Here is a 13360-nt window from a genome sequence, read left to right as displayed (position 1 = left end):
CAGCGTCTATTTCTCAGGCTTATGGTGGAAATTTAATAAGAAAATGCAGGGATTCGTTAAAAACCTTCGATAGGTCCAAAATGGATCTATGTGACCTCTAGAGACGCCCAAAAGATGGGGTAACGTTGGTCATAGCGGAACGGTAATCACGGCGGAACGTTGTCCCGGACGGAACACTGATCACAGCGGAAAGTTTGGTCCGGAAGGAAACATTACTTACGAGGGAACGTTAATGCGGGACGAACCTTGGGCAGGGGTGGAACTTCAGCCCGGGGGTACAGTTACTCTGGCAACGGCGCGCGCCCAGCGGACCGAGGCAACGACGGAACCGGTGGCGACAGGGGCGGGGGTTGCGGCGGAAGTGGCCTTTCCGCTACTACGGACCGGGAAGATGCTGCGTCCGTTGTTAACGGGTCTGTACTTTGGCCTGTGCAGCCTCTTGGTGGGGCTGGCGGAGGCCCCGAACCCCATAGATCCGTCCAAGTGGAGCCGGCCGTACGCAGTGCTGCGTGGGCAGAACCTGGGTGAGCAGCCGGGGCCTGGCACGCGCGGGGCGGACGGGGGTTGGTGGGGGCACGTGTGAGGGCGGGGGAGGGGGTACAGGTGGGGCCTCTCAGGGAGCCCCGCGACTCCCTCTCCGAAGGCCTGGGGCAGAAGGCCTGAGCTTTACCACCCCGCTCAAGGCATGGGACCCAGTAGGCTCTCGGTACGTGCTGGTTGCACGTGAATGAACTGGGATCGGGAGACGTAGGTCTCAGTCTGGTTCCCCTCCTCTCTGGCCGTGTGGGGTCAGGCTAGGCCGCATCAAATACCCCACTCTCTTTTCCTAAAATGGCCAGTATTCATAGTAATAACGATAATTGACAGTTGTATGACATTTCTTACATATAATGTGTTGGGCTAACTTTTTATAGGCGAATGCATTTGAGCCCCACAGTTCTTTAGTGAGAAAGGTACGGTTTTTCAACCCTATTTTACAGATAAGAAAAATGAAGCTCAGAGTGGTGAAGTTATTTGCCCAAGGTTACACAGCTAGGAAGAGGTGGGGGCCAGTACCAGAACCTAGGTTCTGTGGGGCTTGAAACATAAGTTTTTAGAGAATCTCTTCAACACACACACACATACACACGTGTGCCCATGCTTTGGAAGGAATCTTGAGGCTTAAAGCTTGAAGAACTTCACAATAAATACGTCTCTTGTCAAAGTCCTCCCTTCCCACTATAACTCATTAGTACATCCATATATCTAGAGGGTGGCCGCGTAGTATCATTTCTCATTGTGTACCTAGCCCTCTGCTAAGTAGTTTTCACACATTATCCCACTTGATCCTTTAGAACAGGGTTTCTCAACTTGGATACTACTAACCTGTTGGATAAATGATTCTTTTTTAGCGAGATGGGGGGCGATCCAGAGCACTTTAAGATGTTTGGCAGCATCTTCAGCTTTTACCCTCTAGATGCCAGTAGCACCCCACAGCCCCAGTCGAGATAATCAAAATGTCTCCAGATATTGCCGAATGTCCGCTGGGGGCAAAATCCCCCTGGTTGAGAACCACTGCTGTTGAACGGCGCTACTCAAAGTGTGGTCTGCAAACTATTAGTATTTGTTATCTGCAAAGAGATGGCTACAGAAATTGAGAGTAAGGGTTTTGGAACTTAACAACTTGACTTTGTTGCAACATTCAACAAGTAGAGACCAGTTCTAGGTGTCCCTGAACTGGAATATTTCGCAAGTGAAGGGAGCTGGTTATTAGTCACACACAATAGGACTATGTAGTGGTCTGGGACAGACTAGAAATTATAAAAAATAGTCCTTTACCACATAGTTTGAGCAACACTGTCTTAGACAATCCTGTGAAGTGGACATTTTTTGGTCTCTTTTTCTAGAAGAAGAAACAGAGTTTGGGTGACTTAAGTGAGGTCAGATAGCCCGTAAATGTACATAGGAACCCAAAGGGTCTAACCCCAAACCCTAAATTCTTGACTCCTGTGCTGTGCTGCTTGTCTTGATCATAATAATGTCTCTCATTTATCATGTGCTTGTTACTGTGTTAGGTGGGTTTCATTTGTCCCATTTTATGGATGCAGAAAATGAGGCTGAATGATGGGAAGTGACTATCAGGATAGACTGAAATAGTCTTTTAAGGTCCTGTCTGGGCCTGCCATTCAGGCAGCTGACACTACATGCAACGTACAGGAAGAGGTAAATAGACTGAGGGGAAGAATTTGTCAAGCCCCAGATGGATAGCAATCCAAATGGATATCATGTACATAACAACTCATGGTTTTAAGCTCTTTTTTATTTTTTTAAAGCAGATTTCCAGTCCCCTGGATTCTTACTTTGGGAGTTTTAATTTTTTTTAAAGCCCTTCCAAAATGCAAAATACAAGAAAATGGCTTAAATGGAATAAGACGACCTTAAGTCCAGTTGTAGTAAGACCATTAGAAACTCAGAATTCAGGACTTTTGAAAATTAGGGCAGGTATTTAGTTAACAAGGGCTATTTTGAGACATGACATTTAGCTTACGTAGGTCACAGATTTTGTTTAACAAAGACCTTAAAATTACTTCTGGCCCTCTGGAGTTATGACACACTGTCTTTGTCACTTTTTCCTTCCTTCCTCTCCCCTAGTCACCAAAAAAGATGATCTTTCTCTATAGTCAGTTTTTTAATAATAACTGGGTTAAGTGTAGAAGGTGGGTAAGGGGGTCATGGATACTCCAGAATTACTGACTTAAATATAAAACTATGGTCAAATCTTGTTTTTTTCCAGAGGGATAGTAATCAGACTAGAGAATAACCATGGTTAGGCCCCAGCTGGAACCTGGGATTGGGGCCACATAACTTAAAAGCACTTATAAATGTACCTTTGCTTGTTAAAGGTAACATCATTTTGAGTGCTTCTCAATATCTCTGAGATGGTCACAGAAACAAGATTGCACATCCCCGCTGCTATTGAATAAATCTGACAGGTTGCTGGTTATGTTAGTAGTTTAAAGTTAAGGTTCTTATCGTCCTGTACCACCAGGGCTCAACTTGACAAATCAGTTGTAGGTTCCATTTCTCACCTGAGCACCTTGAAAATTTTAGATGTGAAATTAACTCCCCAAAGCATAATAGGTTTGTGAAGTTAGTTCATTGCTCCTTTGGTCAGAAGGTCCTTGTCAAGACTCATCTAGAGACCAATTGAATCTCCAGTTTTTATTAATGGCTTTAAAGGTGTAGCTGGGCTCCCTGCTCCTATCCTTGTCCCCCTGTGATTGGATGGTTCTCCACACAGCAGCCAGAGGGAACTTTTTCCCAACTAAATCAGACTATGTCACTCTTTGCCTACAGCCCTCCAATGGCTTCTCTTTAAACTTGTAATAAATCCATGTTTCCTTCATGGTCGTCAAGGCCCTGCGTAAACTGGCTCCAGCCTTCCTGTCTGGCTTCCTTCCTGCTTGCCTCCTTTCTGTTCATTGAGCGTGCGGGTTGGTTCTGGCCTCAAGGCCCTTCCTTTGATGATCCTTGGGCTGTGCCCTCTCCCTGCAGAGGGTCACATGGCCAGATCCTTCCTCTTAAAAGGTCTCAGCTCCTCAGATGCTTCCTTCGCTGCCCTGCCTCCTGTTGCCCACCCCTCCCCACCGCCCCACCCCCACACGACTGTTTGCTTCATGGCACATCAAGCTGTGTGAAATGCTCTTACTTGTTTCCATTTCTCTCCCCCACATACATGGAGACAACTCGAGAAAGGGTCTGTCTGTTCGCTGCTCTTTGCCCAGCACCCCGTACAGTGCCTGGCAGAAAGTGGCATTTGGTAAATCACTGTCAGTGAATGGATGAATTACAGAGCCTGAAGCTGCCATCAGGAGGTAACCCATTTTCCCTTTGCAGTGTTGTTGGGAACCATTTTCAGCATCCTGCTGGTGACCGTCATCCTTATGGCATTCTGTGTCTACAAGCCCATTCGGCGTCGGTGACAGCCAGGCGAACAAGTTCTTCCATGAGTACTCGGGAACAGGAGAAGTTGGCATCAGAACTTCCCTCCTTGGAAATGACCTTCGGTCTGGACAGTTGGTAAATGCTGAATGATTTAGAAAAAACATCTATTAGCAATTATTTGTTTCCTAACACTATAATGTAAATAATCGGCCACTGAGTCTGCTTCTAAGTGTTTCTTTTTTTTTTTAATCTGGCTGTGCTTATTAAAAGTAAGACCTGAAGCCCAAGGTTCAGTGTAAAGATGGAGTTCTCATGAGAAAGAAATGTTAACCCTGTGAGTGTCTGTAAACCACACTGGAAAAGACTAATCGTTGATGCTTGAAAATATTAATAAGAGGAAAACTTACCATGTAGACATTCCCTATTTAAGAACCAATCAGTCACAGTGGGTTGGGGATCACAAATGTTTTTCATTTCATCTGAGCTGGACTAGAATGCTCTGGTTGCAAAGCAGTAGCAGCTGTGGGGGACTTAGGCTGTCACTGCTCACCTGTATCCGGCTCTGCGCTCAGGTGCCCCCACTGAAGTCAGGGTCACATCCGGTAGACCTGTTACCTTGTGCACCCTTGGCCTGGGGATAGACTGAAGTATCACTAGTTGGCCCCTCTGAAAAAGAACTCCATCCCACTCAGAGCTCCCCCCTGTACTGCACTGAAGGCTTTCCAGCCCACAGCCTAAAGCTTGTGGTACCTTTTCAGATTTGGAATCTAAAAGCGGCTCAGCAGAAGCTCCTTTCAGCCGGGGTGGGGAGGGCTTAACCAACAGGAAGTGCATGTTCACTGTGCTGGCCAGTGTGTGTTTACACAGATTTAATCTCAACTTGGAAAACGCTGCTATTATTTTGCACTGTTAGTGAACTGGATTTTTTTCCCCCTATTGAAGTGATACTTGTACTTATAAAGTGGTTATCAATATTTATTTTAAGGTGCTAGGTTTAAATTAATTTTGTTATTAAATGGAAATGCTTATCTTGTGCTCCATTCAGGCACCACACTGATCTCTTTATTTTTAACAGCCTGCACTTAATGTGAAGTAACTGATGTGGGATACTGTAACCGTTTAGGAATTTGTGGTAACATTGAGCCATTGAAGTGTTCATTGTTCTGTGCTTTTGAGCAAAGTGTCAATTAAAGTAAAATCCTACATGCTGTTCTACTCCTGCTAATTACTTCCCAAGTGTTTGAGATGCAGGTATGTGTGTTTGATCTAATCTCTTAAGGAAGCACTGTGAAGTGAAATTCTAAATTCATGTGTGAAATAACACTGTTGCCTCAAGGCAAAGTATTGATTATTTCAGAAAACTGAGCCATCATCAAACTTTTAGGCTGGGCCAGGGGTAGGAAGACCTGTATTCTCATCCCAGCTCCAATTACGAACAGGTTTAACTTCTCCAGAGCCTCAGTTTTCTCATCTATAAAGTGGTGATACGCACACTGTTTCTTAATTGTTGTGAAGATACAGTGATGTGAAAACTAATACAGAGGTAGAGGAATCAGCCCCGTTGGCCTGTCCCATGGAAGTTCGTGTTTACCGACTGTAGCATCTGGCGTTGGTGACAGAGTTCAGTCCCAGGAGTACACATCCCCTCCTCATCTGGAACACCAAGTTTTGATCCGCTGCCATAATATTTACTGTCATTTTTAGGATTTTAAAAGGAAACAGTAAAAACTTGCCAAGCCTATAATCCTTGCTATTTGCTCAGTAATACGAGCCAGATAGTTGGCTCATATTCGTTTTCTGAAATAACTTTGCAGTTCCACACACAAATCCAAACCCCAGTCGAAACCTTCATCCCAATTTTATCAGCTGTTTTGTGTGAGATTTCAGGCAAAAGTAAGACAAAGAATAATCTTTGTAGAAAGAGGCTTATTGCAAAGAGATGCCTAAAGATAAAAATATCAATTCTGGGAAAGAGAGAATTATATTGAAAACTTTGATGCACCAAAGACCTGCCAACTAGTACTTCCAAGTGGAATTATTTTCCCTGGACTTTATCTTTGGGGGTATAGGAGGTGGTAGCCAAACCTTAAATCTCATAACCAAACTGTACTCAGAATACCAATCTTATACCCAGATGAACACATCCAATCAATTTGCATCAGTCAGATAAAAATGAATTATATTAGCAAACACTAAACTTTCTTTAAAGTCTCCCCATGCTGCTTGTGATGTAGGAGATCTGGGGTGTTATTAGCATGTTATATTGTTTCCAGCTGGACCTCAGTCTTAAACCCACACATTTTTCTAGACACAGGGTGGGACTTTGAACTCCATCACCTTCCGCACCAGAGTCACTTGAAATTTCCATAGTCCAGTTCATCTTCCTTCATGTCATCTGTGGTCAGCAGGAGACTGGGACCTGGGCAATTCCTTTTCCTGTCATTATTTAGGGCAGACTCTTCATTTCCTTGACATGTCGTGCTACATACTGCGTGAGAAGCTTGTTCACAGAGCAAAGTCCCTTGGGAACTTTGTTACACTTAGTTCCCAGCAGTGTCTAATACGCAAAAGTTGCCCAATTAAAGTTTCTGCTGACATTGGGCCAATAAGTATTAGTGAACCTAAAGATAAGGAAAGAAACTATTTGGTTTTCAATTAAATAATCCATAGATATTGCACCTCTTGACCTAACAAGAGGAACCGTTTTCTTCATGGTGTCCTCGTGGCTCAAAGGATTGATTGGTATTTACTGTCCCCAAAAGCAAAGCAGCTCCTTCACATCTTCCTGGAAGTACCAAGGCCTCGTTTTTGGAACTAACACTTTTACTGGCCACTGCCCCTTTTGTTTTTAATGCCAACATATTTAGGTGCAGAATGAGTTTGGAAGCCCTAATTTCTAAGATCCCACTCACAAAGCACTCTGGCTTGATACATTCACTCAGATTTGATGTTGGCTTGGCCTCCCTAAACCCACAAGAGCCAGTCCACCTCCAGGAGGAGGGCCGCAGAGGTGTCTCCGAGCAGCCCCAACACTGGCTTGCTTTTAGTGTCCATTGGAAACAAGTCACCTGGGGCTCTCGGACTCTGTAACTTGGGCAGGAAGGCTGAAAGGACCATGCTACCTTTGGAATAATGTACAACAGCAATGCGAGGCATTCTCATGTTCTACTGACAGCCGACAGGAAGTGTGGGTACATCCAGTGACTAGAAAAAACAAGGTAAAATAGAAAAAAAGACTCCAAGACTGGCATATCGTATGAGCACCCTCTAAGGAAGCAGGCTTTATTTGCATTTTAAGAGTGAACACATATATGGAAAATGCTACAACAGGTTGATATGATGCTCAGTCCCTTTTTAAGTGACTCAGTGGGGAGAAAGTCAAAGACCTCGGGAAGCAGAGCAATGGAATGCGAACACAGGAATTACCTACGGTTCACCTTAGTGAGTAAACGACATGGCCTGACTGCAGCCACTCCTAAGAAGTGTCTTCCCGCCAAGGAGTGTTTACTTCACGCAAACGCCAAGTAAACAAAATGCCAAGCCGCGTATGTGAAACAAACGTGAAGTTGCCTATACTGGCCTCGTGTGTACAGAAGGAACTTTGGTCAGACCGTGACAAAAAAAAAGGCAGGTGGTTATGTGGAATTCAAAGCACAGTTCTTTGTGTCTAGGAACGCCTTACTGGCGACACTAACCGTATAACAGGACATTAACTGGGACAGGAGTTTATGTTTCTCTTCCTATCCTAAAAAGAAGCGCAACAGAGGAAGTAGATGCAAAACAGAGGAGGATATTGTTTCCCGGGTTATTTCAGTGCACTGTGGAACTGCATACACGGGCCAGAGCGAGGGGGCCCTCGGCTGTAGCCCCCCCGAGTTCTGCGTGTTCTGCGATGGTTATTTACAGGAGGGTTTGACAAAACAGTTAACTACTAAAGGTATCCAAAAAAGGCCTGAGAAAATCTGGTTAAAATGCATAACCTTGTATTGCTACTGATGGGAGTAGTCGTTTTTATATCTTTTAAAAATAATAAAAATTCTGTTAAAAAATATATTTATCCAGAAAGATGTTGATTTGAACTCTAAAAAGCAATGTGGAATCATCATGTTCCCTTTAGAATGAAGAGCCATCGAGCTCTGTTGTAAGCTCCCTTTCGGATTTCAAATCCCTCTTTCCTCCCAGGCGAGACGAGGGCGCGTGGTGGGTTCTTCCTAGGCTTCTACGTGGAAATCGATCACTAGGGCAAGAGTAGAACACGCACTTGGTTTGGTTCTATGCTGTTCTAGTATTTTGGCTAGCTTGCCCACTTCAGGAACAAGCGCCAGGTTCTTCTAGCTGCTCCTTCAGGGACAGGATTAGCTGCCTTTGATTTAGCCTGGAGGATCCTGCTCTCAAAGGAATTGCCTTTATAAATTCAAATCAGATCCCTCAATAAGTGGAGTGAGGCGGTTTGAAACTATTAGTAATTTTTAAGGCTAAGGCAACAGCCGTGGTCATTTGTATATCTTAATTTGATGCAAATAGTTAACCACAATCTAAAATAGATCCTATACATATCTCCTCTTTAACTTTAGCTGGGGGTGGAAGGAATGGAGTAAGGTGGAGATGGAGGAGGAATAATGACAATGTCCTAGAAACCCTGTATAAAGGTAAAAATAAAGAGTAGATCAGCACAGATTACCCATTTCTTTGGTGAACAGTAAAGAAGTGTCTCAAATCCTCATAAACCACACCCTACGAAGGCTGCTGCTGCCACCGCCGCTGCTCTCGTATAGAAAAGCACCCTGACTCTGCAATAACGTGTTTTGTTATCACTCCTTAATAAAAATTTATCTACATACCCGCAGGGATTGGGGTTTTGTCTAAAGCTGGTAGTAAAAACGTGACCTGCAAGCCAATACAGCTAATGGAAAGTGACCATGCTCTCCTCCCTGTAGCCTGGAGATAGGGCCTGCCGCTCCCCAGCCCCTTCTCCACCCCGGGGGAGCATCCTGGATGGGCCAAGGAGTCCCTGGTTCTGCACCTGCATGGGAAGGGACAGCTGCCATCTGCTGCACACACTGAGGTGCAGGCCCTTAGCCCCGAGGTCCTGGTTGACACAGCGTCCGTGGCAGCCCAGAGCCTCTGCTTTGTGCAGCCCGTGGGCAGAGGGGTCTATTTCTCAGTGAGTGACAGCTGTAGGACTTGCTGGAGCTCAGCCTCCTCCTCCTGCAGCCGGAGCTCCCGTTCTTCCAGCTCTTTGGCAGAGAGCTCCATGGCCAGCTGCAAGTCACTATCAAAAGTCGTGTCGCTTGGGGCACCGGCGCACGGGCCTTCAGTGCTGGTGAGGAGGCTCTCCTGGATGGCCCTGGGTTGGAAAACAGGAGAAAACGGGCCAGTCATTACTATCATCATGGCGGCGGCAGCAACTGCATTTCTTAACTGCTTTGCAAGTGCACACTGTACCAGATACATCATGTGCATGGTGCCATTTAACCCACATGGCGCTGGGGGCATAGGTGCCAAATACAGGTGAGAAAACACAGGCTCAGAGGGGTTAAGAAGCCTGGCAGAGATCACCCAGCTACTGAGTGCTGGTGCTGGGAACTGAACTTTGATCAATTTTCAAGGAAAACCCAGGCTCTTGTAGCTGCCTAAAGTATTAATACAAGAAAATGCTTTGTAAAATGAATCTTTGCTGTTTTTCCCCCTTAAGAAGATGAGCTAATCATCTCTGTAGCTTTTCCCCAAATTTCCCCATCTTTAAAATTGTATGAATTTTCCACTGAGGACGTTTAGACCCTGTGATCATCTCTTCTTCACAGAAGATCAAACCAGTCAGGAAGCATGGACTTGGCGCTTTTCTGCCAGTGACAATGACCCTGCGAACTCGTCAGCAGTTCTATCCCCAGAGACTGGCTACCGAGAGTTCAGCGCTACTTTCCTAACTGCTACGAGAGGAAGCAGGAGAGCCGACGCTCTATCTAGTCTCTCCTTTCTCCTGCCAAGTGCACGGCGTCATGCGTCTGCCTGGGACCAAACAAATGCATGGCGCCGTGCACCTGCCCCTGCACTGAGAGCCGTGTCAACCTCGATGTAAACAAAGTCACGTCAGTCACCTCTCATACTGGTCATCATAGGCTTGGGTCTGGTTGATCCCGCCATTCGAAGCTGGTCCTAGAAGTTCCTGGAAAAACAAACACGACAGATGTGAATACCTCTTAGAAGAAACAGGTGTCACACTGATAAGGAAACAAAAGCAACAGGGACAAAATTAAAAATATTTGCATACCCATTATTGATAGTACTGTGTAAAGAACCAACGGGGACTTGGGTTACCTCGAAAACAACACCTGCATGTCAGATAGTATACGCCACAGCCTGACTCAGCCATGACCTCCTCTCACGTTCCACAAAATCAGTATATTGCAAACAGCTCACCTTGTGCAAAGCTTAAATGACCAAAGCAGGTGATTCTTTTAGGGCAAGATTAGAAGACAATTCAGTGTCAGTAGTCTTTGGCTACTCCCCCTATCAAAGCTTAGGGCCACAGGGTTTATGCAGATACTGAGGGGAAAAGCTAAGGTCAACGCACGTACGCAGGGAAAGGAAAAGCACGCTGAGCTGACCGAGCTGGCCAGGGCGGGGTCTTCTCCCAGGAGGCCTCCCAAAGGGAATCTGCCTGCTCCAGGGTTTGGCCCTCGGCCCAGCAGCCTCAGAAAACGGAATGGGTCTGGGAGGGTGTCCGTGGTGGTGGCAGCGGGGAGTGAAGGAGGGGGACTCACATCCCCTGAGCTCTGAGACTCAAGGATAAAACCGGAAAGCCGGCAGCCTGAGCCAGTGGGGATGCTAGAGTGTGGGTACTGTTCTCAAAGCTTAGCAGCCCGGGAAGAGCAGGGCTGGGGGCTGCTTCCGCAAAGAATTCCCAGTGCCTGGCAAACAGCAGACACTCTGCAAACGGCTGCTGAATGAATGATAGAAGAAAAAACCAACAAACAAATAAATGGACTGCAAGATCCCAGGACACACCAGAGGGTGGTGGAGGCAGACCAGACCCCACCCTAGTGGAGCCAGGAGCCATAGGAGGGAGGGGACAGACACAGTTGATATAGGGGAAGAGGACCTCAAGCCAGGCAGGTGAGGCCCTGGAGGGAGAACCATATAAAAGGTGATTGTTCTGCTGGGTGTGGTGGTGCAGACCTGTAGTCTCAGCTACTTAGGAGGCTGAAGTGGGAGGATCACTTGAGCCCAGGAGTTCAAGGCTGCAGTGAGCTATGATTGTGCCACTGTACTTCAGTCTGGGCAACATAGTGAGACCCCATCTCAAAAAAAAAAGGCAGGGGGAGGGCAACTCTTCTTAGACAGGTCTGTCCTGTCCTTAGCTCTGTATTTCACTAGAGACCTAGAGAGAGTTTAAGGAGGTGATACTCCCTGGAGAAGGAGTTGGGATTAAAATCCACAACACTACTTTTATCTAAGGCTACCAACCATGGATAATATTCCAGAAAAAAACATGACAGTGTGAAATTAGCATGAATTTACTGCTCCAGTACTAGAAAATTATAAAGTACATCTGGAAAAATACACAGTGCGAGCTACCTGGGTGAATATGAGTAAAAGCAAAGTCTTTCTGAAGACATCTTGTGACTGTGCTGACTGGGGTTATGCAGATGGTCTCTTACATAACAAGCTTTTGTAAAGACACCAGGTGCATGAAATACAAAATAGTCTAAGTGGCTGGGCGAGGTGGCTCATGCCTGTAATCCTAACACTCTGGGAGGCTGAGGCAGGAGGATTGCTTGAGCTCAGGAGTTTGAGACCAGCCTGAGCAAGAGTGAGACCCCCCCACCCCCATCTCTACCAAAAAGAAATAAAAAAAAATAATAATAATCCAGCCAGGCATTGTGGTGTGCGCCTGTAGTCCCAGCTACCCGGGAGGCTGAGGCAGATGGATCGCCTAGAGCCCAGGAGTTGAAGGTTGCTGTGAGCTACAATGACGCCACTGCACTCCCACCCGTGGTGACAGAGTGAGACTCTGTCTCAACAACAACAACAAAAAAAAGGCAACTGAACACCCCTCCTCACAAAAATTATAAAAATTATTTTTTTTAAAAAAAGAAAAAAATCAAAATAATCTAATACCATGAATGCGGCAAACTAGTTATTTAAAGTAAGTCTCCTGGGTTAGCCAAATCGGAGGGTAAGCCCTCCCGAGCCCTGCCATTCATTCTGCCAAACGCACCTGGCCCCTGCTGGACTCCAGCAGGCTCTGCTGGATGGCGAACTGCATGATCTCGTAATCTTCGTCCTGCAAATGCACATTTCTGCCATTGTCTTGAATGTGGTAAGATTCGGGAATTTCGAACACGGACTGATCGACCTCAAAGTTTGTGACCTGGGAAGCTGAAACACAAAAGGCAAACCACCCACTGTCTGAGTTCATTACAATTAATTTCTACTCCAACTTTTTGCAAATTTTTTTTAAATTAAAAATAATGAAAGGACTAAAAGGATAATAATAAAGTTTGTGATTATGTGAAAGATTTTGAGGAAGAATCATGATGGAAAAAAATACCAGAATATGGCTTTTCTGGGCCTGGATTTTTTTTTGTGTGTGTGTGAAAAAATAATGCACAGTCATAAAGTCTAGACTACTGTAAAATGAACAGTGAAGATTTCTCTCCCTGTGCCCGTGCTACGATTTCCAAACTCCAGAAGTAGCCCTTACTCACTTGTGTATCCTTTGAGGAATGCGATGTATGTAAGTGTGGGTGGGTATATAAGTGTGAACATAACATACAGTCACACCAATGTGTATTTTCCTTTCGTATTACGAAATGTGGTAAACATAAAACTGACAGCTGACATCATAGCTAATGACGAAACAGCCATGCCTCCCCTAAAATCAGGAACAATGCAAGGATGTCCATTCTTACCACCTTTATTCAGCATTGTACTGGACATCCTAGCCAGTGTAATAAGGCAAGACAAAGAAATAAAAGACTTAAAATTGGAAAGGAAAAAGTAAAACTGTCTTTATTCACAGGGATGATCATGTGTGTAAGAAATTCTAAGGCATCTACAAAAAAGCTGCCAGAAGTCAAGTGAATTCAGTAATGTTACAAGATACAAGGTCAAAATACAAAAATCAATTATATTTCTATATTCGATTAACTGGAAAATAAAAATAATAAAATCAATTTACAAAAGCATCTAAAAATATGAATTGGATTAATGGCAAAGGAGCATGAGGAAGTTTGGGGGCATATAGAAATGCTCCCCATCTTGACTGTGGTGGTGGCTACAAGATGTATACATTTGTCAAGATGCATGGAACTGTCACACTTAAAATGGGAGCATTCTATTGTGTGTATAGTATACCTCAATAAAGTTGATTCTTAAGAACATGCTGTCTTTTTACTACAAGTGGGATCACACATATTCTACAAGTTGTTTT

General features: G+C 45.0%; 2 protein-coding genes across 2 annotated transcripts in view; one reads left to right on the top strand and one right to left on the bottom strand.

Annotated features, from left to right (window-relative positions):
* Positions 1–251: 251 nt before the first annotated feature.
* Positions 252–5132, top strand: C21H12orf76 (chromosome 21 C12orf76 homolog). The gene is made up of 2 exons (XM_069497255.1): positions 252–524; positions 3877–5132. Exons 1-2 carry the CDS (start codon positions 392–394, stop codon positions 3960–3962), a joined length of 219 nt encoding a protein of 72 aa, XP_069353356.1. The 5' UTR covers positions 252–391; the 3' UTR covers positions 3963–5132.
* A 2060-nt stretch (positions 5133–7192) lies between these two features.
* The window catches only part of ANKRD13A (ankyrin repeat domain 13A), a 30256-nt gene continuing 24088 nt past the window's right edge, over positions 7193–13360 (bottom strand). Inside the window, exons 13-15 of the mRNA XM_069496738.1 lie at positions 12146–12306; positions 10023–10090; positions 7193–9271 (exon numbers count right to left, since the gene is read on the bottom strand). Coding sequence (XP_069352839.1) covers positions 9079–9271; positions 10023–10090; positions 12146–12306 — 422 coding nt within the window. The 3' untranslated portion in view covers positions 7193–9078. The remainder of the gene's footprint in view (positions 9272–10022; positions 10091–12145; positions 12307–13360) is intronic.

This window comes from Eulemur rufifrons, chromosome 21 (assembly GCF_041146395.1).
Source record: "Eulemur rufifrons isolate Redbay chromosome 21, OSU_ERuf_1, whole genome shotgun sequence".
Lineage (NCBI taxonomy): Eukaryota > Metazoa > Chordata > Mammalia > Primates > Lemuridae > Eulemur > Eulemur rufifrons.
The sequence above is the reverse complement of the archived record's forward strand: the minus strand, read 5'-3'. Positions and strand labels throughout refer to the sequence as shown.

Coding starts and splice junctions, on each gene's coding strand:
- C21H12orf76 (XM_069497255.1), top strand. CDS start 392: ATGCTGCGTCCGTTGTTAACGGGTCTGTACTTTGGCCTGTGCAGCCTC. Junction 525..3,876: donor GCTGCGTGGGCAGAACCTGG/GTGAGCAGCCGG, acceptor TTCCCTTTGCAG/TGTTGTTGGGAACCATTTTC.